This window comes from Chlorocebus sabaeus, chromosome 25, assembly GCF_047675955.1.
Source record: "Chlorocebus sabaeus isolate Y175 chromosome 25, mChlSab1.0.hap1, whole genome shotgun sequence".
Taxonomy (NCBI): Eukaryota; Metazoa; Chordata; class Mammalia; order Primates; family Cercopithecidae; genus Chlorocebus; species Chlorocebus sabaeus.
In genome coordinates, this window is record NC_132928.1 from 48,198,995 (window position 1) to 48,224,076 (window position 25,082).

Genomic DNA, 25,082 nt, shown 5'->3' on the forward strand with positions numbered 1-25,082 from the left:
CAATACTTACAAGGAGTACAGTGTTTTGCAATCATGGGGCTCATAGCAGGAGGGGATCCGGTGACTGTTCCCCTATCCCCAGTGAAGATATCAAAGCCCAAGCTCTGATGTGAACAAAAGGTTAAAAAAAATGTACCCTGTAAAAGATCTAAGTCGAAGGTGGATTCACCCACAGAATATGACTCAAAAAACATAAGTGTGTTTGTATGTGTGAGTGCACGCTCGTGTGTGACTGCACGTTCGTGTGTGTGCGCGCGTGTGTGTGTGCGAGTGCGCACACGCATGGGAGGGTTGGGGAAAGAAGGAACAAGGGAGTCTTCACTTTAGGGGCTGTCCTTGGTCAAGCATCGTCACCAAAGACAGGGAATGACATTTTTCTTCATTCTCTTCCCAAGTCCCCAGCAGCCCTCAGATTGCCTAGGTATGGGTCTCTTTAAGAGCATTTCAAAGCCAGGTTCCAAGCTGAGGAGGCCAGCTGTGTCATAGAAATAAACTGTTAATTACATGCAAACCCTCTGTAAACACTGAAATAAATTAAACCTTTCCCCTAGTTTTATTTTTTTCCCCCTCTCTACCTGTCACAGGAGGATGGAGCTGAGCTGGAGTGAGGCAGGACGAGCAGAGGCTGCAGCAGCCATACTCCCTGTGGACAGCAGCTCACTCTGAGAGCAGACCCTGTGCTGCGTCTCCCGACAGCCTGGCAGTCTGGAAGCCATGGCATCTTTGGTGGGTTCTGACAGCCACTCTGTGAAATCAATCCACCAATGGATATTTACCGAACACTTAGCCGTGTCTAGGGGACTGTGGTTGATGCCAGGAGACAGAACATTTAATAAGGAAAAGGGACATAAACACCAAGACGACGATGAATGACACAGGAGAATCTGGGAAGGAATGCTAATAACATTTAGGTCCGGGGGAGAAGGCTCAGAGGAAACATCTCCCCTCTTTTGAATTTCTCAGGGATAGTCAGAGAAGGCTCTGTGGAGAAGGCGACATTAGAGTTTTGGAGGCAATTCCAAGAATGTGCACTCAAGGTTGGCAATGATGCAAATGGAAAGTGCAAAGTGGCTAGACTTACCCAGAGACAGGAAGGACCAGTCTGAGAGGAATAGGTTTATACAGTGGGCCAATGGAAGAAGATGCTTTGCTTGTCTATCCTAGATGGTTTTCAAAACTTTTTAACTAATGATTTCTCACATGAGTGCTATGTGCCAGACATTTATCCATGTTAACTTACTTCTTACTACAACTCAGAGAGGTGGGTACCACAATTATCCTCACATTACTGATAGGAAAATAAAGGCACAGAGATTAAATAAATTGCCAAAGTCCCATAGATAGTAAAGACCAGGATTCCTAACTACTATGTTATAGCACCTTTGGCATCAGAAATCACTTTTTTCAAATAAAACTTATATCAGAACATCCATGCATAAAACTTATAAAAATGGGGCATCTTCTGGCATAAATCTATTTTACATATTTAATACAAATATATTCATAATACAGAACACTTATTCAATATCATTCAAAACATGAGGTTGTTTTCCAGAAGATAAAAATTTGAAACCAGGGTTATAGATGACTATTGCAGTCTTGAATCAGCTTTGGCATCCAGCTTATTTTTATATTTTATTTTAGTTTCACAGTATTGAGAAAATCTTGAATCATACAGAAAGGTAATAGTGTGATCACTTACATCATTTTATGAAAGCAAACAAGCTGGGGCCTGATTCTTTTAAAAAGACTAACACAGAACTAGAAGCTTTCTAATACCACATTTACACAAAGCTCAAATAAATGCAGAGACAGCAAAGGGAGCTTGACTCCAAGGTCTCCACAAAGAAAAGAATTATGCCAGTGTGACCGTGGGAGGTCTCCAAGTGTGAAAATTTGGTCTATAACATATGGATTACTTGTGGCTTTTTAAAATTAGTTTTATTCCTTCATTTTCTATTTCCTCAATTCTACAATATACCTTTCTTTACAGAGGAAGGTTTTGTAACTCAGAATATATGAATGCATCATACATAGAATGCAGTGGCCTTTCCCCCGACAACATTGAATAATGCTTAAATTTAATAACAGAATTAGTCAATTTTTGATATAGTATATAATCAATGGCATCTTGGATTCAAGAAAATGTGGTTAAAAGACATGTTTTAAAAACAAAACTTGCAACAAATTTTATAGATGCCATCAAAGCCCATTCGCAGATACCCGCTGACAAGTCCTAGGTTTGGAGTGAAGGCCATGGCCTGGGGATGGTGAGTGGGGAGAGTGGGAGGGAGGGCGGGAGCACCTGGCAAGGCACCCTCAGGAGGACAGAAATTCAAGTGGTCCTCTCTGACCATCACAGGTGCTGCGACCCACCCGCCAGTTCCTGGGGTGAGGAAGACTGCACACTGGAAGGAAGGGCCCCGCTTTGGGTCACTGCTTCTCAAGAAAAGGGGCACTAGAAGCTGAGGGGACAAAAGTCAGAAGATATCCCAGGTCCTGTCACCGTGGCTTCTTTATCTGATTTGAGTGTTGTGATTTTCCAGAACATCAGAAACATTCCAGTGCAGATGATAAACCAAAGATGTATTCGCCAGTCAAATACAATACCTTTTTTTTTTTTGTAATTAACTCCACTACTCTGCTGCCCCATGAGTGCACAAAATCCTGTTTCCTCTTGTGGACAGACAATGGGGCTCAAGGTGGAAGGCAGTGGAGAGTGGAGGCTCTCAGGAGTCACTTTTAAAAGAGCTCTCCAGAAGTGTAAATGGAGCCTCTAGTATCTGGCACCTTAAAGGAGAAAGGATCCTGTTCAATCCTTCCCTCCCTTTGGCAGGGAGCTGAGGTGTAATTGAGGGCACATGTGACAATCAACAGGGAAAGCTGCAGCTGAAGCTTCGCCGTGGAGAAGCAGCTGACATCTAACTGCAACACAGGGAACTGGAGGCAGGCAAAGGTCTGTAAATCTACGCATATTATTTCAACAGGCACGGAATGAGGACCGGCTAAGGAGTGAATCGTGAAGGGAAACTTAGTACATCCAACCCTTCCCTCCCACCAAAACGGTTGGGTATACTAACTTTCAAGTCAGTTTCTAAGCCTTGTCCCTAAAGGAAGGTAAAAATATAAAGTAACATCTAAGTGCCCAGAGGGTAAATGATGCCTTTAATGTGTTGTCAAGAGCTCTGACATCTTTGTCCAATAGGCTACAATCCAGTATCATGGGCTCCCCTTGAGTTCACCAGCTTTCACATTTCTACATGGGCTGTCCAAAAGCTCACTTTATTTTCTTTTCTTTTTAGAGATGGGGTCTCACTATGTTGCCCAGGCTGACCTATGATTCATAGGTCAATCATAGCACATCGCAGCCTTGAACTCCTGGACTCAAGAGATCCTCCTGCCTCAGCCTTCCAGGTAGCTGGGACTACAGGTGTGAGCCACCAAGCCAGGTTCAGCAGCTCACTTTAAATTATCCACTCTCTCCTCAATCCTCCCAGAGATCTCTGCTTGTATATCTTCCAATTATTCGCTATATTTAGTTTGCCCTATTTGTTACAAGTATATGTATGTACCCATGCACCTGACTTATTGCCCCTTCTAGACCTAAGTCCATAAATTAACTACTTCCTGAGAGCGCACTGTGTGTCAATCACTTTATGTTAGGCAAACATTGAATAAAGCATGACCTCATGGAAATCCACATAGTGGGCATGCAGGCTGAAGGCAGAAGTGTGCCTTTTTCTTCAGTATCTCCCATTTATGTGCCATGTCACTCTCTTACCATCTGGCAATTACACTGATGCAGAACAGTGGTTCTCAAACTTCAGTGTAGCCTCAGAATCACATGGGAGCTTGCTGAAAATACAGATTCCTTCCTCCCACCTCTAGAGATGCTGGCCCACCAGATTTAGGGCAGAGCCCGGGAATCTGCAATTACATTAATTGCCCCTGGATGATTCCAAGACAGACCACACTCTGAGGGGCATGAAAAAAAAATTGTTCATAGGTCTTTCAGTGAATAATGAATTGAGGAACGGTGAATAGAGACCTCTTGGCTTTCCTAGTGTGCCATATACTGGCACTGTGCCATCCCCACCTGGCTGAGATTCTGTCCGCATTTGGATTCCAGAGTGAAAAGTACCTGAAACAGCCATTGAGTCACCAACACACCACCTCCAGCTAATTTCTGCCTCCGAGTCCTAAGGCCTGGAGTTGCCTGAGAACAAAAAGATCATAGCCCAAAGCTGCATGACACATCAGGCACCTGAGGCCTTTGGCCACGGATTAGAAATTAAACCGCATATTAGAGTAAATGAAACAAAAAGGAAAGGAACCCTGAGCCAGCCTAATGGCTCTGCACAGACAAAAGACCAGGAGACTGGCCTGGTTCGTGGTGTGAAATTCAGGCATCAGATCAGGAGGCACACTTAGCACATTTGGAATAAATCCCAAACATGATGGCATCCTGGTTTGACAAATCAAGACAGAAATGCAATGAGTAGGAATAACTTCAGGGTGGAGACAGCTTAGGATGGGAAAATAGTAAGTATGAGAAAGAAAGAAAACGCCGGTTTCTTCCCAGGGAGGCGGTGTGGAGAAGGCTGTGGACCACAGGCTCCCAGCCCAGCAGACAGAGGCCAAGAAGAAGGCACTGTAGGGTTTGGAGAGGACAAGTATTAACAGGAGAACAGGCTGCCAAAGTCAGCATCAGAAGCTGCAACGTAAGTATGTTTAAAAAAGAGACAGACACTCTGAGAAGGAAAACAAGATGACAGAGTACAATGCTAGCACGGTAGGTGCGCGGGCCTGGTGGGTTTCAATCCCCAAATGTTCCCCAAGTTCATATTCTGAATTGAGCTGAAACAGGACCAGACACCCTGGGAGTGGCCTTAGAGAAGGCCCAGCGGTGTGCCGGCGCGCAGAGTCACAGCTTACTCTGCACATGTGCGGCACATGCACACACTCTCTCTCCTTCCACTGGGGGCAGTGCGAGCACCAAATTAGAAATCAGAACATTTGGTTTCAAAACCCACTCCCTGCTTCTATGCAGCAAGATAGGTTTCTCAACTTACTCCACAGACTGAATTTGTCCATCAGATTCAAGAGTCACATTTCAAAAAGGGTCCATAATCCACTTATTCTCCTCCCTTTTCACGGTTTCTCCCCCACCTCTTTGCTCCTTATCCAGCTCAAATTCCACGGCTATGTTACAGTCACTCTCTTGATCTTCTCTCATTTTATCGTGCTCACCTGACAAAACTATTCTCGGAAAAGCCAACTCTCCACCTACTTCCCACCTGAGACTCAGCGGCTGAATGTGACCAGAGGAAAACACACCAGGCTCACTGGTCTCACTTGAACTTCATCACAGCTAACTCCAAGTGAGCCCGTAAAGTTGCCCAGCAACCCAATGCATTTACCTACTCCACTTACTCCCTCAGTCTTCTGGGAAACTATGTTATACCTTCTCCTCAAACTTTCAATATTTTCCTCCTCCCACCCAGTAAGCTGATGACCTTACTTCCTCTTTCATTGAGAAAATAGAAGCAATAGGAAGAGAATTTCTACAAGATTCCAACACCACATCTACCCACGTACCAGCCTCTGCAGCCACTTGTTCTTCCTCTACTCCTAGTACTATGAATGGATGATTAGAGCTCCTATCTAAGCCAAGCCCTACACCTGTGGTCTAGACCTCCCCACACCACACACACACCTGTTCAAGGAAATCCCTCCCCCAATTATCCTCCCTCTCCTTCATCAACGATAATTTTTATCTCAAATGGATCATTCCCATCAGCATGTAAGTGGTATTTCTTCCATGCTGTTTCCATTGCTCTCTGAAATCCTTCCCACTCCACTCAAACTGCTCCTGGCATTCAGTGGTTCTTAGCCTTCACCTTCCCTGACCCATCTGAAGCATTTGATTCAAATGAGCAAAGCATATAGGTAAGAGTTTTTGAAAGAGTAAATATGAATGTGAATTCAAGAGAATCTGTGGATGTGATTTATACAAATCACCAAGAAATTATTAGCAAGATACTGAATAATCATATGATAGGAAAAAACGCTTCTTCAGAGAACTGACTTGATCATCCTGTACTTTCTCCCTCTGCAGTGCACTCTTCACTTGGCCCCAGGACACCAAGTTTCTGATTTTCCTCTTGCCTCCCTACTGTTCCTTCTCAGTCTTCTTTGTTGATAATCATTTTTCTCTTCACCTTAACATCAGAACTCAGTCCTGGAATCTCCTCTCTTCCCTGTCTATATTCACTTCCTTGATGGTTTCGGCCAGTCTCAATATTTCACCATTTATACACTGAAAACTCCCAAATTTGTATCTCCTGCCAAGCCTTCTACCCTGAACTCATTTATTCACCTCCTTCCCTATACTACCATATCAAATGAGCATGGCAAATTTAGCACATCCAAACTCAATTCTCCTCTTCCTCCCAACATACTTTACCTGTGTTCTTCCCCAGCTTAGTTAACGGCCACTCCACTCTTCTTGCTGCTTTCTCCCAAACTCATATTCAATCCATCGAAGAATCCCACGAGCTCAACTTAAAAATATATGCAGAAGCCAACCATTTTTCACATCCTCCACTGCTACCTCCCTGGTCCAAGCCTCTAACAATTTTTTTTAGATCCTTGCAATAACCTTGATTTGACTCCCTGTTTCTACTTTTGCTCTATCAAAGCAGGTGGAGTGATCCTTTTTCAAACACAAGTCAGGTCACACCACTCCTTTCCTCAAAACCCTCCACTGCTTTCCCATCTCACTCAGAGTAAAAACCAGAGTCTGTATAATGGCTTTCAGGGCTCCACATGATCTGACTGACTGTTCCATCTCCTACTTTCTGCCTCACTCACTGCAATCCAACCCACTGTGCTCTTTGCTGTTCTTCAAATACACCCAGCCTGTCCCCATCTCAGGATCTCTGCACTTGCTGGCCCAGCTATCTGGGACTCAGGACAGTCTTCCCCCAGATAACCACATGGCCCACTCTCTCACCCACTTCGAGTCTTTGTTCAAATGCCACCTTCTCAACGTGGCCCTCCTGACATCTCCATTTAAAATTGCAACCAACTTCTCCCTTTCCCCACATTTTTTTTTCTCCACAGCACCTATGACTATCTGATATACCATATGTTTTCCTTATGTTCTATATGCATTTTCCCACTAGAATATAAATTCCATGAGGGCAGGGACTTTCCTATGTTTTACTCTCTACTGTATCACCAGCATCCAGAACAGTATCTGGCACATTATCGCCACTTAACAAATGTTTGCTGAATGAATAATGAGTTAGTGAACGAGTCTACACTTATGTATTAATGTAAACAGAGGGGAAAAGCCTTTACTATGAGTTCAGGAAATAGTTTCCCTCTCCCTCTACTCTCTCCTCTCCATGAAAAGCCTGACAAGCAAAGTGTTCTGCCAGTTAAGAGGAAGTTATCATAGCTCCTCACTAAGCACACACACCTTACCTCCCAGCCATCATGGGAAAAAGAACAGTAACTTCCAAGATCCACTTACCAATCCCTCTATGGATAAGTAACAGATGAACAGATACTAGTATCCGATTCCAAGTATCACCTGTATTACAGGATCCCAGACTCATGTAAGGACATAGGAACAGGGCAGTCCAGATGGGATTGTGGGAAAAAAAGAAAAAAAGAAACCAGTCTATTCCAGAGCATGACTGATCCTGGATACCGATTACAATTACAATAACACTTACAGTGTCTACAATACCAGTCACAATTACAGTGTCTACAAATTTTATGAACTATACACCCGATCCTAGGTCAGCTGGATCACCCTAGCACCATAAGATAATCATAGACTCCTGCCACCCATTGTCAAATTAGTTTTGAGTAGTTCTACTACAATGTGGAGGAGGTGGTAGGAAAAGACTGAAGCAAAGATGGAAGCCACATTCCCTAGTCTCATGGATCTCAGAACCCAAAGCATTCTCTGCAGATACCACAAAATCAGAGGAACTCCATAAAGAGAATGGTAGTTTTTCATCAACTGTGAGATGGATGTTATGCCTCACCATGCTGATAGATGACACATACAGCAAAATCTCAATGATTTTGAGAAAGTGAATAGCTGTTAACCATTTAATAAATCCTGACTATATGCAGCTGTGAAAAGGCAACTTAAAGGAGAGCCACAGTCATTGTTGATAGACCAAAAGATTTCTAAGGTGTTGGGAAGACTCTCAGAAAGCACCCAGACTTTAAGTTGCCTCTTCTTGCCAAAAGCCAATGAAGTCCATAAAAACCCCTTCCATCATAGCAGCTTGGAGCATCTTAAGTAGTCACAACAGATGTGGCAAGCATACCTGCAAAGCTGCAGAAACAGTACACCTCCAAGAAATTTCTGCCTCTACATGAGTTCCCCTATCAACAGTAAGAAGAGAAATAACTATAACTACAGAAATGCAAATGAAACATACTAAACTTTAAGAGCAAAGATATGAGTAACCGCAGACACGGACTGGGAACCTCTGCAATCTGGGAATTAGTCCTGATACAATAAAAGAGCTAACGAAATCAGCAGATACCATAAAACTAGAATGACAAAGAGAAATAAGACTCAGATCAGAATCAGAAGAAAGTCACTTCTCTCAGCCACTTCCAGCACAGGTGAAGAGGGTTAGCGACCCACGGTAACATTTGCTGAATGAAGAGCATTGATCAGAAGGAGAACACATTGTACTGTGGAAGACATACTTAGCAGGTTAGGAGAAATAAGTAAAGAAGAGAGTTTGCAAGTCTCGAGGAGACCTTTGGGAGAGACAGTGCAAACAGGTAGCAACAGCCAGAACTGTAGACAGTTTTGCATTCCTTCCGCCAGAGGAGGGAGGGAAGCCAAGGATATAGTTGGAGTTTGACCAAGCAGTTGACATTTGGATAGAGACTAAATGAAGCACGAGTGACTCCAGGTTGCCCTGACAATGGGAACCCTCCCCCTTACAATTCATTATAATGAGAAAAGCCACATGCAAATGAAGTTAATAGTAATCAATGGCAGAGCAACACAAGGTCATAGGGAGGCATCTAGGAAGAGTCTGTGGTACAGAAAAGGGATGCAAACATGAGGGAAGCATTTACATTGGTTAACAAGGTTAAACTGAGCCCACATGCCTGAGAGCTTCTTCCTACTGGGTAAACCTGAAGATTCTCCTACTGGTTTGGATGTTAACTAACAAGAATAAATCTTACATGTTTGTTGCACCACTAAATAGAAGGTGCATCGGGCTGGGAAACAGGGGATCCCCCTCTCTTAGTGCTCTGCATGAACAAATCCAGCAGCTGGGTGAACTGGGCCTTCCCAGAATGAGGAGTGGTAGAAAGGAAAATCAATAGTTATATTTATATTTGCATCTTATTGGTGGTGGTTGTGGTAATGCTTAGTGAGTCATTTTTCTATATGCAGAAACACACACACATATATGTATACATGTATTTATAATACTAAGTTGACTAGTCATTCATAGTTAACTTCATGGTATGCAACCAGTGTATATAAGTGTGTGTGTGTGAGTGTGTGTGTGTGTGTGAAGGAACAGTCCAAACAGGTAGCAGACAGTCCAAACAGGTAGACAGTCTTTGGGTGACAGTACCCCTAGCCCTAAATCCAGCCATCAGAATATCAGGAGGCCTTCAGTAAACTCAAGTTCAATGAATCACAGGCTGGAAGTCAGAGTATGTGAGTCTGTGGGCCCTGGACACCCATGCAATACAAGGTTTCAGAGTATCTGCAACTTGATCTCCTCTCCTCCCTCCTTCACTCCTTAGTGAGCAAAACTAGAGAGAGGAGCAAGATCTCTGCCTGTGTTTAACTTCTAAACCTATAGTTGACAGGTAACTGGAGAGACATAGAGATTTGAAGAGAGCACTATGATAGCAGGAATCATGGCACTTTTTCCTCCCCATTTCCCTAGTGCCTAGAACAGTGCTTGGCATGTAATAGATGCTCAGTTAATAAACAGTGAAAGAATGAAGGAATGAACAAAGAAACTAATGAAGAAAAAATAATGAGTGGTTCTTCAGCTGAGATCCTGCTCCTCTCAGTACCATCTGAATCTTGGCTAAAGAGGACCAACAATCACACCTGTATCCTCAAATGCAACACTTCTCCTTTCAGACTTTCAATGCATTTATCACATCACTTAGGTGAGTCTACACATATAATTGAAACGCATCACTCTCAAAGCCCTACAAGTGACACCAGCCACTACAGGGCCAGTGCTGCAATTCCTACAGGCGCCTGGCTAATTTGAATGGCACGGCCTCAAGACAACCTTTACATCTCAAATGAGGAGTGACTGCACTCATCAACCTTGCCTCCCTCCGCTCCTTCCTGCTGCCTCCCACAGCTGGTGAGAACTGCAGAGTGTCCTCCAGGGTTTTCTGGGTCACACTTCATCCCTGGGCTTGCTGGGTGTAAGTTGGTCCTTGGGACTTCTTCACTGCCCTTAAGAGCTTTAGCATAATAGCCTGTGACTCTTTTCTGCAAAGTTTCAGTCCTGCCTTGCTCATCCTATATGGGAATGGATCCAGGTTAGCAATGGACCTCTACTAAGTACTTTCTTGTACAGGCCTTACACAATCCTTGCTCTTTGGTCATTATAGTCTAGTCGAGTTTCTTCTGAGACAGCATTTCCTTTCCCTCCACTGTAAATTACATCCAAAGCTCTTTCTAAAGGGTGCTTTGTATATGCCACCTTATTTTCCACCTAATAAGTTTTATACAGATAGAATCAGGCTAAAAAGATCTAGAGAAGAACTGAAGGAAACAGAGGGCACCTTAAGGTAAAGGCAGGTTGTGGGAGCGTACATAAGAGGCGTGATCATTCCAAAGTTACTGTCTTGGAATGGGCTGGTTAAATGCAGGTAAGGGTACAGTCCTTCAAAAGCACCTGCCCACATGGCTTTACCCACCTAGGATCCATGTACATCAAACCACATACTTCAACTCACTCTCATTTTTGAGCATAGAGTCTGCACCAAGCCTTTGATAAGTCGTTAAAATTTGATTCTGGAAGATGGAAGAGACTTCATGATCACCCTCTATCTACCTTCTGTCCCCATGCAGGAATCCCCAACATCCCTGACAGGCAGTTAGATCAACTCAGAAACTTCCAAATATGTCTGATCACATGAATCCCCAGGGCACTTGAAAAACGCACAGCTCACTAGCTTACAAAGTTATACAAAATCAGAATCTCCAGAGAAGGGGCCTGTGAATCTGAATTTTCAACAAGCATCCCTGGTGAATCTCACAATTAAGCATGCTTTCTATGTGCATGTAATGCAGCAGTTCTTGACAGTGGCTACATGCGAGAGTCAGATAGGAAGCTTTTTAGAAAAGCCAATGACTTTTCTAAAATCACCTTCACCCCTAAATATTCCCACTTAATTGGTTTGGGATGGAGCCCAGTTGGTATAAGTTTTTTTCTTTTCTTTTTGTTCTTTTCCAGTACATTCTCCCAGATCCTGAGGGGGGGTGATAAAATTTTTTAAGCTTCCAGTTAATTCTACTGGGCAGCCAGTATTATACATTATTAGTACCCTTCACTATAGCCCACCATCATGTCCAACCAACATATTCTATAACTATTAAGTTGATCTGACTTAACTAATTTGTTCACCTATCCAACCTAGGATGTAATTTCCTAATCGTATTAAGAAGCTGTGTACTTGTACTTAGCAAGAGGCCAGACAAGAGAGAATTATGAACTGCTAAGGCTTGTCCCAGTTGAGTCTTCACCTCCCGCTCCAATACACCTATATCCACAGCCCTCCCTGTCGCTGGACTAGCCAGGCCAAACAACCCCAGAAGCCTCCATCCAGGGTTCTTCCCTCCTCCTTCCCAGTCCCCACCAGCTCTACTCACATTGTACAGCACGGTGGTCCACCCTTCCATGGTGATGCACTGGAAGACAGTCAGCACAGCAAAAAGGATGTTATCAAACTGGGTGATCCCATCATTGGGGCCGATCCAGTCCTTGCATTCATAACCAGCTGGGCAGCCCTGCACGCCACACGGGTGAGGGGGGTCAAATCCTTCTAGAATACCTGCAGATATGTTTGGAGGGTGGGGGATAAATCACATGGTGTTTCACATGAACTGGAAATGACCTCAGGAGGCCACAGGTAAGCAATTCCATTCCCCATGGAAAGAGGTCTGCCCTTTTTTGTCTCAGGCTCCCCCTCCTCCCTGGCCTCTCTGCACCTCCCAGCTCACATACCATGTGTTCAACCCAATGTTTCCCATTCTCTTGAAAATGGAGCCTCTCCTCCGCATGGTCCCCTACTCTGCAAGCTTCATCCTCTACCCTCACCTGCAGTACCACAGGAATTAGAAGGACTGAATCACATGGCACACTTTGAGGAAAAGGCAAAGTCAAGTTTTTTAGCTTCAGACTCCAGGATGAGCCCTGAGTTCTTCCTGGGTTTCCTGGGGACAGTTATAAACTACGGTCCTTTTAGGGGGTTTTAGCTCTTTGTTTGTCCAGCATGGATTCCTGGCTTTGAATAAAAGATTAAAACAAAAAACAGAAATCCAAGGTGGAAGGTGTTCTTTGAAGGTTCTTTTCATAAAAAGCATGGTACTTATTTGGGATTCTTCAGCCTGCCTCCCATCTCCTTTCCTCCTAGGATACTCAACTCAACTTGAAAAGAACAAATGAAATACAAAGATATGAGAATTCGGGGTTGTGTACCCTAACAATCTCCCAAGCACACTTGCAAACCAAGCTCAGAGCATTCTCAGTTCATCCACACCACGTGTGGGTCAAAACAGAGAGCGAGAAGATGGTGAGAAGGATCATGAAGGGAAAATGTCTCCACAGATCCGGAGGGACCCAACTCTGATTCTGGACTCCTAGATCTCACCAGCCTGTGGGCCAGAGAGGCCACTATAGAAAAAGTACTTATTTATTTGGTCAGAGGCTGCTGTATAAAGAATCAAGGGGTATTGATTCAGATATTCAGAGAGGTGGTACTTTATTTTTTTGTAGAGAGACAGAGAGATGGGGACAGAGAGACACTAGTTGTCCAGGCTGGCCTCAAACTCCTGGGCTTCAACAATCCTCTTGCCTAAGCCTCCAGGGAGTAGCTGGAACTACAGGTGTGTGCCACTATGCCTGGCTCAGACAGATGGCTTTTGAAGTTCATTCTCATGGCCCCTGACTATGGGATAGGGGAGCCGAGACCATCTATTTGAAATCTTCCAACTATGTATTTGCCTTGCAATATTAATGTCAAGTCAGGATCTCTAGTCTCAGTTGGCTGTGCCTCAAAAGGCTGCTGACTAGAAGCTTCTGATTCTAATTCCAGGGTCAGAATAGGACACACTTTTCCAATGAGCCTCCAAGTGCCCTGAAATTACCCCAGTTAACAGAGGGGAGAAGGGAAAAGGAGAAGACAGAGAAGAACGACCCTACCTGAATTGTTCATGAAGCATGCTCGATGTAACTTCCCACTGTAGAACTCCAAGCCAATAATAGCAAACATCAGGATGGCAAAGAAGAGCAGAAGGCCAATCTGCAGAAGAGGTACCATGGCCTTCATGATGGACTTCAACACAATCTGCAGGCCTAGAAGGAAGGACAGAGAATGACCAATGCAGCCGTCCCTCAGCACCATCTGATAGGGCAGGATTAGTTTCATTCCCTCATTGGTTTCATCCATGCTGCCTTCTGTCTCTGATAGATTAAATTTATTAGAATGTGAACCTTTCCTAAAGGAAATTAGACCCAGCTCTGCTAGGCTGTAAATCCTTCAAGAGCTGGGACAAAGTTAATCTTCCCATTCACTGTATCTCAGACCCAATTCTCTCAGTCCTTATTGGGGAAGCACAATTAGTACAAGTACTATTCAGAAAATGACATATCCTTTGACCCACACATTGTACTTCTAGGATTCTAGCCAAGAAAACACTCAGAGATTTGAATAAAGATTTAAGTAAAAAGGTGTTTGTTGCAGCACATTTATAGTTGGAGAAAAACTGGAAATAGCCTATTTTTTATGTCATCCAGCAACATAAAACATAAAAACGGCTAAATAAATCATAACACATATAAAAATTTTTTTGCTTTGAGACAGAGTGTTGGTCTGTCACCAAGGCTGGAGCGCAGTGGCATGATCTTGGCTCACTGCAGCCTCGGCCTCCCAGGCCCAAATGATCCTACCACCTCAGCTTCCTGAGTAGCTGGGACTATAGGAGTGAGCCGCCATGCTCAGCTAATTTTTATTACTTTTTTGTATTTTTTGTGGAGATGGGGTTTCACCATGTACCCCAGGCTGGTCTTGAACTCCTCCTGAACTCAAGCTATCCACTCACCTCAGCCTCCCAAAGTGTTGGGGATACAGGCATGAGCTGCCATGCTTGGCTAATTTTTTATCTATTTATTTTATTTTATTTTTTGTGGAGATGGGGTTTCACCATGTTGCCCAGGCTGGTCTCGAACTCCTCCTGAACTCAAGCAATCCACCCACCTCAGCCTCCCAAGAGCTGGGATTACAGGTGTGAGCCACTGCACCCAGCCAAGAATTTTTAAGGTTAGGAAAATAAAATACTTATTTCAGGACATAAAACTACAATATACATAATGATTTCAATTACATTAAAATGCACAGGGGAAAATGAAAAATATTGAAATTTTAACAGAAGTGATTTTTGAGTGACAGGATAAAGAGCACTTTTCTCTTTTGTTGTTTTCTTTACTTTCCACATTTTTCTGTAAAGATTTTCTATTATCTTTTATATTTGCGAAAAGTTAAATTTAAAGTAAAATGTTATGCCAGATTGCTCCATCTCCACTATTTATTACCACTGAGGCTTCCTCCCAGGAGGAATATTGTTTGTTTATCCCAAATTCCCTTAGACCTGGATCCAGCTGAGGACACATCAAGAAAGTTCTTAGCAGAGCAGAAAGAATGGCAGATGCTCACTAGGTATCCCTGACACGAGCTTCAAGGGCCGCAGGACACGCACAGCCCGGAGGGTCCTCAGGTCCACATGAGTGTTGAAGTGGGTTCCCGCAGTGGCCAGGATGCTGCAGACAGAGACACAGAAGGGTCAAGGTTACCAGTCTGGCTTTCCCCTCTTGTTCCATGCAGGAAGCAGGGCTGAGGCAAGCTCAGCCTGGAAAGCACACAGCGCTGACGCCAGCTGTATGTGGGTGCACCTGAGCTTGGGTGAATCACCAGTGGCTCCAAGTGGAATTAAATTTAGCCATCTGGGTTTCACTTTGCAAAGAAGGAAAACTTATCATCATACCAGAACCCTAGTTCCAAATCCCAAGCAAAACACAAGGTCCACAACATCTGTCCCATTCCTGTCCCCAAACCTTGTCCCCTTTCTCCACTCTGCCCTGTTTCAACTTCTTCCCCTCTTTCCAACCCATCAGGTCCTTGTATTTTTTTATTTCAAAATTGTCTTAGGTTCCCCTGCCTATCTCCTTCAGGAAATTTCTCTGGATTAACTCCAGCAAAAGAGTAACTCACTCATCTCTACTTTGACACCTAGAATTTTTTTTTTTTAAATGGAGTCTTGCTCTGTTGCCCAGGCTGGAGTGCACTGGCGCGATCTCGGCTCGCTGCAAGCTCCGCCTCCCAGGTTCGTGCCATTCTCCTGCCTCAGCCTCCCGAGTAGCTGGGACACTTAGAAATTTTAACAAACAAATAAATTACACTGGAGAAGAATTTCAATGGTCTTCACATAGTATCAGTATTTTTATAATTGCACAAAACCACTCTTTAACCCTAATCGGATTTCACCATTTCTATTTTTCCACGTTCCACAGCCATATCCAGAAACACACACACACACACACACACACAAATCCATAATTCTATTAGATTGTGTGCACCAAGGAGACAACTTATTTCCTATAATCTCATGACATTGCAGGGACTTTGGAGAGACAAGGACATATATGTATTTATGAAAGACACAGCAGAAGAATAAGAGCAGAAAAACTGAGTTTAAGTCTGACTCAATCTGTTGAGAATGGGGTGACTCAACACAAGTCTATCAACCTCGATGAAGCCCACTTCTATCATCTCTAAAATGAGGGTGTATTGTGGTCTACTTATAAAAATAAAATGACATGGTATTTAATATTGAGTGTTCTATAAACTGTAATGTACACACAGACATGTGGCTAATGCAAAGTTTACTAATATTAATAAAATCTTAATTTAAAATTTGCTCATTTTATTCTTTCTGTGAAGAATGAAAGGGAGCTTCTCCCTCATAATCCCTCCAGAACAATCTCAGCTACCCAGAACCATCAGGAAACGAGGCATTCAGAAAACTGGGTTCCTCTACAGTCAAAGGGTGGCAAGAATGGCTTGCTTTGTTTATTTCTGATGGAACCTCTCTGAAATAGTTCAAGTATTAAAGAAGGTACCTGAAGTGCCTTCAATATTTGACATGTCTTCAATCTCAGAAAAAGAACTGTATGGAAAGTGCATGCCCTATGGCCCTCGGAAGCAGACATACAATCATAAGGTACAAATCATACAGACCAGGACAACAGAATCGCAAGCAGTAACCAACACAATTAGTGCTGCCAACAGCCAAGCGGACAGCTTCATGTGCTGGCACGCTTCCCCAGACTCCAAGTATCCGGGAGCTGCCTGTAGAGCATCATTAGGAAGTAAAGAGGGATCCTACATGGGGTGAAGGTTAAACAACCAGTAGAGATTCTGGTCAGCTTTAAGATTCTCTGAGTCTACGTTCATACTACCTAAAAATAAGAAGCAGAAAGAAATCCTACTCATAAAGAATCTCAAGAGCTAGACAAGGTTTCTGAATCTTCCCCATCTCTCCTGAGTCACACTTCCATGCCATCATCAGAAACGGGGGTACTTGGGGGAGTGGAGTCTTCCACACTCCTTTTGACTCTATCTTCCAAGGCCAAGGAAAGACATTAAGGAGCGGGTCATATAATCTCTAATATAAAGTAGGGAAGGACTAAAGACAAAAAAGAACAAGGAGAAACATGGAAAATAGAAGTGAAAACTATGACAGAAATAGAAAAAGAGAAAGAGGAGAGAGATAAAGAGAAAGGATAGGTGGGGAGATAGAGAACCACGAAAATAAAAAAGAGATCATTGTTTGCCTGGTTCTTGTAATAAAGGTAAGGTGCACAGCACAGTCTCCTGTGCTGCCCAGGTGGGAGACTCTCCTTTCACGATGATGTCTTTCAAACACAGTATGCAGAATATGAGTTAGAAATTAGACTTCTGTTTCCTAGGATACTCAGATACACATGAGACACTCTTTTCATATCATAAACAGCCCTGCTGGAAATGAAAATTTCCTCTCCAATCCTGAGTTTAACAGTTATGTTTCAGAACATGGTGATAGAGGCAGAAAGATAAAATTAAAAGGCAAAGAAGGCTCAAATGTAGAGGGGGAAAATGGTAGAGGGAAAGAATGAGATGACAGAAGAGTGAGTAGTAAAAGAAAATGTAGGGATATAAACAAGAAAGGAAATAAATAAGAACCGGGGGAAGACGCAAATGTCAGAGAAATGGGAAAGAGAACAAAAGCAAAGAGAGAAGGAAAAAGATGGCATTTGTTGCAGGGGTCTCACACAGTCAGCCATGAGGTATGCACATGTCACCAAGTTGGTCCCTGGCTGAAACTACCTGCTCCCCAAACTGTCCAAACCATACTGCAGCCAGGGCCATGCAGCCTGTGGTCTCGTGCTGTCTTGGCCCTCAAAATTTTCTTTTCTCTCTTCCAGTGCAGGAGGGCTACCAACTAGGTCTTTAATTGATGCACATTGGCCACTGGCTGCTTCCTAACTCCCACTGTTCCAGTACTCCTTGAGACAGAACTGACAGCTGGCTCCCCTGTTCACCTGTTAGAAAGCAGGGACAATGGGGTTCTTTTTTTTTTTTTTTTTTTTTTTTGAGACAGAGTCTTGCTCTGTCATCCAGGCTGGAGCGCAATGGTGCAATCCTGGCTCACTGCAACCTCCGTTTCCCGAGTTCAAGCGATTCTCTTGCCTCAGCCTCCTAAGTAGCTGGGATTACAGGCACCTGCCACCACACCTGGCTGATTTTTGTATTTTTAGTAGAGACAGAGTTTCACCATGCTGTCCAGGCTGGTCTCGAACTCCTGATCTCTTGATCTGCCCGTCTCGGCCTCCCAAAGTGCTGGAATTACAGGTGTGAGCCACCACGCCCGGCTAACAATGGGATTCTCAGAGCAAAAAGACAATTAAGGAAAAGAGCCCTATTCTGTGCTCCCATAACGCGTCCACCTTCATCACTGCCCTAATCACATCCTAGAGAAATTGTTTTCTCATCTGTCTCTCCCACTAAATCTGAAACACCTCTAATGGAGGCACCATTTTACTCATCTCTACCCCCAAAACCTAGCCCAGTGACTGGCAAGTAAGAAGCACTCAGTAAAGGCTTGATGAATTGAATTTGAATTGCACTGATGAAATTAATAAATTTGTTGAGACAGAGGTCAAAAGGAGAGAACATCAAGGAAATCCTAGAACTTACTGTGAGAAGAATAGGGTAGCAAGCTGGGATAGTATTCAAATATACATGTGTTTGAGTACATAGGAGAATACTGGGAATCTATCCTCAAGCATTTAAGAGTCAAATGAGGATCTTCTAATATTCTTTTTCTTAAAATTTTAAGTTCCAAGGTACATGTGCAGCATGTGCAGTTTTGTTACATAGGTAAATGTGTGCCATGGTGGTTTGCTGCACCTATCAACCCATGACCTAGGTATTAAGCTCAGCATGCGTTAGTTATTTCTCCTGATGCTCTCCCTCCCCCTCTCCCCACCCCATACCCCTGAGAGGCCCCAGTGTGTGTTTTCCCCTCCCTGTGTCCACGTGTTCTCATCATTCAGCTCCCACTTATGAGTGAGAAAGTGCAGTGTTTGGTTTTCTGTTCTTGTGTTAGTTTGCTGAGGATAATGGCTTCCAGTTCCATCCATGTCCCTGCAAAGGACATGATCTCATTCCTTTTTTTGGTTGCATGGTATTCCATGTTGTATATGTACCACATCTTCTTTATCCAGTCTATCATTGATGGGCATTTGGGTTGATTCCACATCTTTGCTTTTGCAAATAGTGCTGCAATGAACATACGTGTGCATGTATCTTGATAATAGAATGATATATATTCCTTTGGGTATATACCCAATAATGGGATTGCTGGGTCAAATAGTATTTCTGGTTCTAGATCTTTGAGGAATCACCACATTGTCTTCCACAATGGTTGAACTAATTTACATTCCCACCGACAGTGTAAAAGCGTTCCTATTTCTCTGCATCTGTTGTTTCTTGACTTTTTAATAATCACCATTCTGACTGGTGTTGAGATGGCAATATTCTTGAAAGACTGACTGAGGACTGGACAGATCCTGTTCTGTGGGATCTTCCCAGTTCTCAGTAAGAGAGCTAGAGAGACAGAGGAAAGAATGGAAACTCAGAAGTTAAAGTCTTGCCTCCCAGCAAAGCTTAAGTTTTGAGGTACATACAGCTAAGCAAAACTATGGGCCTTGTAAGTACCAGGACTTAATCAGGAGTCTACTGGAAAAGTAAAGAGTAGAAAACAGCCTTTGACTCTCAGTCTAGTGGAAGTAGACAGACACATAAAAGAAATAATTATAACACACCATGAAGCATTATAACAGAGTTGTTTACAAAGTGCTATGAGAATGGGAAACACCACAGTGACAAATGCAGGGTGCTTGCTGTCTGTTAGCATTTTCAAATGGTATGTCATTAAATCTTCAAATTTTTCCTCATATTGCTATTGTCTCCATCTCATAAAAGAGCAAGCCAAAGCTTAGAAAAAATTAAATTGCTAATAAATGGCAAGACCGGGAATTAAAGTCAGTTCTCTTCTGATGTCAAAACCAGTCCTTTTCCCCACTCTGCCATTACGCTGTGCAATGTTTGCCTGGCGCTGGGCAGATTCACTGTTCCTTAGTCCAGTGTGTTGCTAAAAATACCAAGGTCACAATGTTGGTCCCCAAACGGGCAAGTGAGCATTCTTCCCTTCATTCTAAGGCCACAAATCACCAAATGCCACAGATCACTTGCCATGTCTCTCTCTCAGGACCAGGCTCCATGCACCTCTCCTAATTACCACGTACAAAAGCAGCTTAACGGCAGGTGATGATTGCTGCAATATTTCTGTACACACACATGGACACACACACACACACCACAAAATCAGAGTGGGGCCACTGAGAACAACTCCAATTTTGAGTTAATAAAAGCCTAAGCTCTCCGCTGTCCCAAGAGGCATATGTCTGTGCTCCTCAAGGGCAGAAGTGTATTTTCCATTTCTTTTGTCACTGTAGGCACACAGCCTGGTGGAAAGCTTTGTACACAGAGGGATGCTTAATGCCCACTTTGCTCCCACAACAGAGGACAGTTGGAGAGTGCACTCAGCCCTCTGACCACCACCAGCAGAGGTATCATGTTCGGCACACAGTCAAGTTCAATAACTATTTCCTGTTAGAGATCATGGCTCAGCCCTACCTTGAATGTTTTTACTTTTAGGTGTCAGCAAGTAGGAAGAGAATGGAGATTGATACAATCCTGATGATGCAGCACAAGTCTTTCCCGTTGTGGCCATACTGCAGTGGCACAGCAGAACAGAAGACAGAGGTAATGCTCTGGGCAATAAGAACCAAATCATCTCTCCCCAAATTAGTCACCCAAAGAATTCTCCAACCTTGCATTCCCTTTGACCTTGGGGTTCTTTCCTAGCCTCCTTGTCAATCCAGGTCTATAATCTCTTTTCACAGGCATATTCCACTGTGCAAATCCATGCCCGAAAATACCCTGAAACAGTGGTCATAGGTTCAGGGTTGCCAGCTAAAATGCAGGACACCCAGTTAAGTTCGAATTTCAGATTAGTGCAATATTTGTATAATGCATGGAATATTCATTGTTTATCTGAAATCTAAAATTCAAATTTAGCTGGATGTCTTATATTTTTATTTGCTAAATCTGACAGTTACACTTAAGTAGTGATCAGCAAAGACCAGATAAAGAGCTCCCTTCTTAGTCATTGCCCCAGTCCTAGACAAAATTTCCAAGTTCTCTTCTGAAAGGAGACACAAGCCAGAGGTCTTTCACCATTAGGTCCAGGATGTCTCCCAAGCTCCAGAAATTACCCACATCAATATCAATGGAGAACCTTAAGTTTTTGAAAGACAGGCTCTTCATCAGCACCTGTGAGAAAAGGCTAACACTAGCAAAGGATGTGAGATGTTTAACCAGCCTATGTGATGAGGAGGCCATGAGGAGGCAGCAAGGGACCTAATACAAGCTGAATTCCCAACACAAAGTTGAGTCAGAATATCATTCCCATGGGTAGTTGACATAAATGAGTTGCTGTGTCTATTCAAAAACATTACATAAGTGGTTGATTCCTTTATCTGTCATTCCACTTTACCTGTCATGTCCCTTCCTTTAAATCTCCTGGATTCACTTCTCACTCTCCAGCCTCCCTCCTACCTGGAATGCTTCTCCTTTGCCTTCTCTCCCCTGCCTAAACAATTTGATTCAGACCTCACGGCCCAGATGACATTCTACTTCCTCCTTGGAAAAGGTCTACAACCAAAAGCTAGTTGAACTAGGATTCTGAGAAGGGGGTAAGGCACACGCTCTCCGGTCCCACTGGCTGGTTTCAAATCCCAGTTCCATCACCTATACTAGCTGTCAGGCCTTTTGCAATTGCCACACTGAGCTACAGTTTTCTTACCTGGAAAAAAGGGATAGTGCCTTCCTAAGAAAGTTAAAACAAGGATTAAAAAAAAATAATGCTTGTAAAGTTCTGCACATAGCGCTGATTTACCATGGAGTTTCCTGGTCGTAAACAACAGAAACAGATTTTAACTGTCTTAAACTGCAGACCCATCAGCTCCATCCCTCCAAAAATGTATACTGAGAAGATACCAGGAATTCACAGAATTGAGGGGATATTGGAAGACCAGGCTGGGAAAAAAGGAAAGCAGAAACCTTGTTGGGGCAGGGATATCCAGGTCCTAACTGAGAAATCTGTGATTGTTACCTGTTATGGAATAAGGGACTTTGCAGATGGGATTAAGGATCTGGTGGTGGAAAGAATAGCCTGGATTATCCAGGTGGACCCGGGGCACAATCACAGGTTCCCTTAAAAGAAAAAGGCAAAAAAGATTGACTCCAGAGAGAGAAGGCAATGTAAGGACAGAAGTGAGTTATTCTCCACCTGTCTCTGAAGATGGATGAAGGGCCAAAGAACACAAGAATGAAGCTCTAGAAGCTGTGAGAGGCAAAGAAATGAACTCTGTCTCCTAAAGCCTCTGGGGAGGAGAGATGGGAAGCATGACCCTGGATTTTAGCCTAGCGAAAGTGATTTTAGACTTCTGTCCTCCAGAACTGTAAGAAAATACACGTGTGTTGCTTTAAGCCACCAAATTTGTGGTCATTTGTTACAGCAGCTATAGGAAACTAATACACTTGGCAAAGGTCAGAGATTCTGGGAAATCTGATTCTTAGGCCACCGTGGCTATTGGTATGAATATAAACATCAACTGTCTTGGTGTTGCAGCATCATCAGCTTAAGAGTAAAGTCGGAAGAAGTACATGGTCAAGCTTAAGCCCCCCTGCACCCAAATCCCCTACCACTTCCAAGGTAAGCAAGACTCCCCCCAGGAACACACAAAATAAGATTCTCCCAAAAGGAAAGCCGGGGCCACTGAGGAAGCTGAATGAAGAAAAACTTAAAAAAAAAAAATGCCTACTACAGTTTGGCCCACAGAAAATAATCAGGTGTTGCAGAGGAAAAAGAGAAATAATATATCAGTTTTCTTATCTATAAAATGAAATCATCAGATAAAGGGACCTCTCAGACCCTTCCTGGCTCTAACTCTGTGAGCCAACACCTACCCCGATGGTGTTATGCTTCTGTAGCTCACACCAATCTCCCTTCCTCTCAACATCCGGAGAGCTGCTCTATGTTTAACTCCCAATTACATACAGTTCTTATATCTTAGAACATGGGTCTGTCCGTTAATGAGTCAGCTCCTCGCAACTCAGTTCAAAACCTGCTCCTTGATGGCAGAAACCATCTTTCACATTTCCACACACTATGGCTCCTTCTGGAACAATATGCAACAGTAATGCTCTAGAAATGCCCTTCACTCAAGGAGAAGTGGGTGTTGATACATTTCCAATTGCAGCATATTAGTTGGACTCATCCACAGATGCATCCACGGAGCTGTGACTGGGCCCATGACACCTAATAATTGGATATCCAAATTGAAGTGGGTGTAGCCACATGTGTAAGTAATTATGATCTATCAAAAATCTACTGAATTACACATGATGTTTTGCTCTCCATTTCTTTTAAATAAATTACTAGAAGTATGATTTCATTTGGGAATCAATTTCTGGAGACTTTACTTCATTTTATTTTTTAAAAAGTCCCTGTGTATTAAACTATTCACATAGAGATAAGCCAAAGAAAATCAACTTGACCAAAATATATCTGAGGGAAGAGGACGAGGGTGGGAAAGGTGTAAAAGATGTCAAGCCCAGCCCAGATGTCTGTAAGCTACCTCTTCCTCCCCACCTACTCTGCCGGGACCCCTTGATGGCATCAGGCTTAACTCCATCCCAGAGCCCAGGACTCACTCTACAATCGAGATACTTACTGACCTTGTGCCACCAACAGGCCCTGGCATTACAGTAGAGAACAAGATGGTGATCATGGCTGTCCTCACAATACTTAATGAAAGAGACATACACTAAATAGGTCTCAATTATGGTAAGTGGAAGGTCAGGGAAGGAAGCTTCACTGTGGAAGTGGCAGGTGAGCTCAAAGGTGAAGCTGGAGTAGGTCGGAGGAAACAATGTGGGAAGAGCACCCCAGATGCAGAAAAAGGCCTGCACAGAAGGTCTTGAGGCACAAAGGAAACAAGCATATCTGAAAAACTGAAACAAGGTTGGTGTGACTGAAACCTAATGAATCAGGGGAGAGTAGACAGTAAGGAGTCCAAAGAGAGCCAGGCCCAGTGGCTCACGCCTGTAATCCCAGCACTTATGGAGGCCAAGTTGGAGGAATTGCTTGGGCCCAGGAGTTCAAGGCCAGCCTGCACAACATGACAAGAACCTATCTCTACAACTCTCTATACAAAAATAAATAAAAATAAGCTGGGCATGGTGGCATGTGTCTGTAGCCCCTGCTACTTGGGAGGCTAAGGTGGGAGAATCACTCAATCCCAGGAGATAGAGGCTGCAGTGAATTGCAATCACGCCACTGCACTCCAGCCTGGGCAGCTGAGTGAAACTGTCTCAAAAATAAATGAATGAATGAATGAATGAATGAATGAATGAACGAACGAACGAAAAACAGAGTCTGGAGAGACTGGGAAATGTCACAGAAGGAAAACTTTTTAGGCTGTGTTAAGGTTTTGGACCAAGTCCGGCAGTGTTCAAAGAACTCCAGGCTTAAATTTGGCGATGGAACACCAGGTTAACCACACTGTTACTCTGAGCTCAAAATAATTTTCCTCATTAACCATTGGTCTTTTACCTTCTCCCCAAGCCCCAGCTCCAGTTGCTATAACTGGGTGTTTACCTTGGTCTTTGTACCTGAACTAATGCCACTTTCTCTAGCCCCATAGGCCATTCCTGGGGCGGCTACTGCTGGCTGCCTTCTCTGCAGCAGCCTTCCCCAACAACATGCATGCTAGGGAGGCCAGGCAGCTCTCCAGAGTCCCCAGCGGGTGAATCTAGATTCCTGTAAGCAAATCATCCACCGTCCTGGGTAGTGACTGGTTTAGGAATGAGCAGGTAAACAGGTAATGAAACTCAGGCCTCTGAGTTAGAACAGAAAATACGCTTTGGGCTTCAATTGACCTATGTTCTAGAACAAAGGTAAAAGCATATAAAGTGGTGATTTTCAAGCTTTTTTCATCATAGCCAACATTAAGCAATATATTTTACATCATAAGCCAGGATGTATATATATATACACATACATAAAATTACATAATATTTCATAAAGCAAT

General features: G+C 43.4%; 1 protein-coding gene across 7 annotated transcripts in view; it reads right to left on the reverse strand.

Annotated features, from left to right (window-relative positions):
* The window catches only part of CACNA1E (calcium voltage-gated channel subunit alpha1 E), a 495,006-nt gene that overhangs the window by 212,742 nt on the left and 257,182 nt on the right, over positions 1-25,082 (reverse strand). For all 7 annotated transcript variants that reach the window (XM_073011718.1, XM_073011715.1, XM_073011713.1 and 4 more), the window contains 3 exons: positions 14,977-15,080; positions 13,467-13,619; positions 11,915-12,096 (listed from right to left, as the gene is read on the reverse strand). In XM_073011718.1, coding sequence (XP_072867819.1) covers positions 11,915-12,096; positions 13,467-13,619; positions 14,977-15,080 — 439 coding nt within the window. The remainder of the gene's footprint in view (positions 1-11,914; positions 12,097-13,466; positions 13,620-14,976; positions 15,081-25,082) is intronic.